Source organism: Sciurus carolinensis, chromosome 1 (assembly GCF_902686445.1).
Source record: "Sciurus carolinensis chromosome 1, mSciCar1.2, whole genome shotgun sequence".
Lineage (NCBI taxonomy): Eukaryota > Metazoa > Chordata > Mammalia > Rodentia > Sciuridae > Sciurus > Sciurus carolinensis.
Window position 1 is genome coordinate 117,855,972 of NC_062213.1, and position 3,076 is coordinate 117,859,047.

The following is a 3,076-nucleotide window of genomic DNA, read 5'->3' on the forward strand; positions in this document are numbered from 1 at the left end:
ACCTATGAGTGATATATTCTGTACATTTTTCTTATTAATGATTAGTTGTTTATATTATTCACAGCAGACATTCTTGTTTATGTACCATGAAATTCTTCAATTTTGTCCATTTTATTAGCATTTGCTTCTCAATTTTCTGGTCACTTTTGCCATTACTTCATAGATGATTTCACCACAGAAATGCTGAGTAAGCAAATTTATCTTTCACTGGCCTCTGTCGGAAGCACAGATAAATATCCATGTGTTACTCTGCAGTCTATGTTAAATGTGAATCTCTAAGTATGATTTTAACCTCAGTTCTGCTCCATCAAGAGGCAGAAGGATAAAGTTGGCAGATTATACCATTGATGTAAAAAATATTGGTTTTATATGATACCTCAGGAGTGGCCCCAAGATGCTGGATTCACATTAATTTATAATATAATGTTGTTTCCTTGCCTTGCATTACAGAATGGTAAGTGGACCGAGAATGGTTGTACTTGTATTTAGCAGACATTTTTAAAAAATAAAGGACATTTGCTATCAAATGTGCAAATGATTGAAACCTTTATTATTTTTAGGGATATGATTCAAAGAGATTTTTTCTTTCTGTGTCATGTAAGACCTTGACTCTATGACTATATTTTTAACAAATTTACTTTATAAAAGCAGGCCAAGGAAAGTTTACAAAACATAACACAGTGTTTTTCCTCAATCCGTAGATTTAGTGAAGGTCATTTTGATGAGTGATCATTTTTTAGATGTTGTAATTATGGTCATCTAGCCTGAAATTTCCTCTAATCACATTTTTGTTTTTTTCTTGAGATCTATTTGTCAGAATAAAGAACCTGCCTACCAATCACTTGATGTGTAATGTTTAGATCCTCCTAAGAATAAAATACTAACTTGCCTTTAGCCATACTTCAAGAATATATTATACAAAGATAAACTGATCACTATCACAGGATTTTAAACATGGCTCAGTAGAACCTCCACACTATTAACAAACTGTTGAAACAATTCCTTCATATCTTAGATGAATAACGCATGGCCATTTCTAACTGCATTTGAAATTATTGCCAGAGGCAGCACTAGCAGAATGATTTTATTAGGTTTCAGTAAGCTTATATAATTGGAGACTTTATTTTACAGATGAACTACTAAAAATATACATGACTGTATATATGAAAGTATAAATATAAATATGTAAAGTATATATGTATAAATATAATAATATTTATATATATTTTATATATATACTTACATATGCTTTATAAATACTATGATACTTATGCTTAATAAGTATTGAGTATTATTGAGTATTATACTTAAGGATAAATATGTTTGAAAGTATATATATATATATATATATATATATATACACACATATACACATATATACATATTCATGTATTTGGAAAGTGCCATATCAGTGTACATGTAACTTTTAGAAACACTTTTTTTTTTTTTTTACTTTATTAAAATACTGAGTTTATTTCACATGTATATTTTTGTCTCCCCACCATTTCCATGTCTGACCACCACTACTACTATGTCCTATCATAACATTCCATACATACTTAAAAACCAAGCAAAGGGTGGAGTTCCATCTTTAAAACTAAACAGGCATTTTGGACAACACATTCTTGGCAATGGAACCTGGACAACATTTATCAAACACGGTAGGGAAAGTTCTCACTTTGCATTATAAAAAGGACAGCCAGATATCAACTGTTACAGAAATGAAAGAAGACGGAAATTTTTAACAAACTGTTTATACTATTTTCTTAAAGAGACTTCCTCCACTGCCAGAGATCTTGAATAGCCTCCTGGTCAGTCATCCGGAAGCAATTCTTCACATAATTGACGAACTTGGCTTCCACTTTGGGAAGAGAACCACCTTTCTCTATACTTGCTTGCATTTTTGCTTTAATGTCTTCTACAGAACTAGGTCCTTTTGGTGTTTTAGGAGTTTTTTCCTGTTTTTTGAAGGATTCTTGACCTTTTGATCTTGGTGTTGATGGTTTTGAGTCTTTTCCATTCTGGTTTGATTTTTGTGCATTTTTGGCTGGAGTATCTCGTACAGATTTCTTCACTGGAGCTTTTTCTTCAGTTTCCTCATCATCAAAATCATCATCATCATCATCTTCATCATCATCATCATCATCTTCATCATCGTCGTCATCTTCATCAGCAGCAAGTTTTACTTTTTTCTGGGGAACCTTGCTACCACCTCCAGGGGCAGATCGCTTTCCAGACACACTTAAGAGTTTTACATCCTCCTCCTCTTCATCTTCTGATTCTGCATCTTCCTCCACAGCTACTAAGTGCTGCCCACTAATATGCACAGGCCCTGAACCACATTTCAACCTTAAGACCACAGGTGGTGTGATTTCAAAGCCCCCAAGGGAAACCGTTGGCTGTACAGACATTTTCAATGTTGCCAATGTTACTTTAATAGGACTGCCTTCATAATTCATTGCCTCTGCTTCAACAATGTGCAATTCATCCTTTGCACCAGCCCCTAAACTGACCGTTCTTAAGGATAACTGGTGTTCATTTTCATCATTATCCACCTTAAAGTGATAATCTTTGTCAGCCTTTAGTTCACAACCGAAAAGATAGTTCTGGGGCCTCAGGGGGCTCATGTCCATGTCCATCGAATCTTCCATGGGGTGGTAGCACGCACTTAGGTGGGAGAGAAGGCGGACGGAAAATAGGCTGCTGCCCTAGAGAAGAGACGCGCAGGACGGAATCACGCCAGGGAAATAGAAACACTTTTGATTACTCTTATTCTTATGAGTTGTTACCAGATAAATGTGTCATGTACCTTAATAAATACTTTCACTAATACTTTTGTTTTTCTTCTACATGGAGGAAAATTGTCCCATTTCTACTTCTCTTGATGCCATGGTCCTCCTGTTATCTGTATCAGTGGAGTATACAAACTTGTTACAATACCTTAAAGCTTTCATCAGCAAGTTATGAAAACTGCAGTCACTCTGTGTCATAACTAATGCTTAGTGAAGTGTTTCTAAGTTAATCCAGGTTGGTGAGTTTGTTGCCATTTAGGGTTAGAATTTGCAAATTGTTAATG

The 3,076-nt window shown here is 34.6% G+C and overlaps 1 protein-coding gene across 1 annotated transcript; it reads right to left on the bottom strand.

Annotated features, from left to right (window-relative positions):
- Positions 1-1,451: 1,451 nt before the first annotated feature.
- LOC124990839 (nucleophosmin-like) lies at positions 1,452-2,737 on the bottom strand. The gene has a single exon (XM_047561296.1). It carries the CDS (start codon positions 2,649-2,651, stop codon positions 1,767-1,769), a length of 885 nt encoding a protein of 294 aa, XP_047417252.1. The 5' UTR covers positions 2,652-2,737; the 3' UTR covers positions 1,452-1,766.
- Between the last annotated feature and the right edge of the window lie 339 nt (positions 2,738-3,076).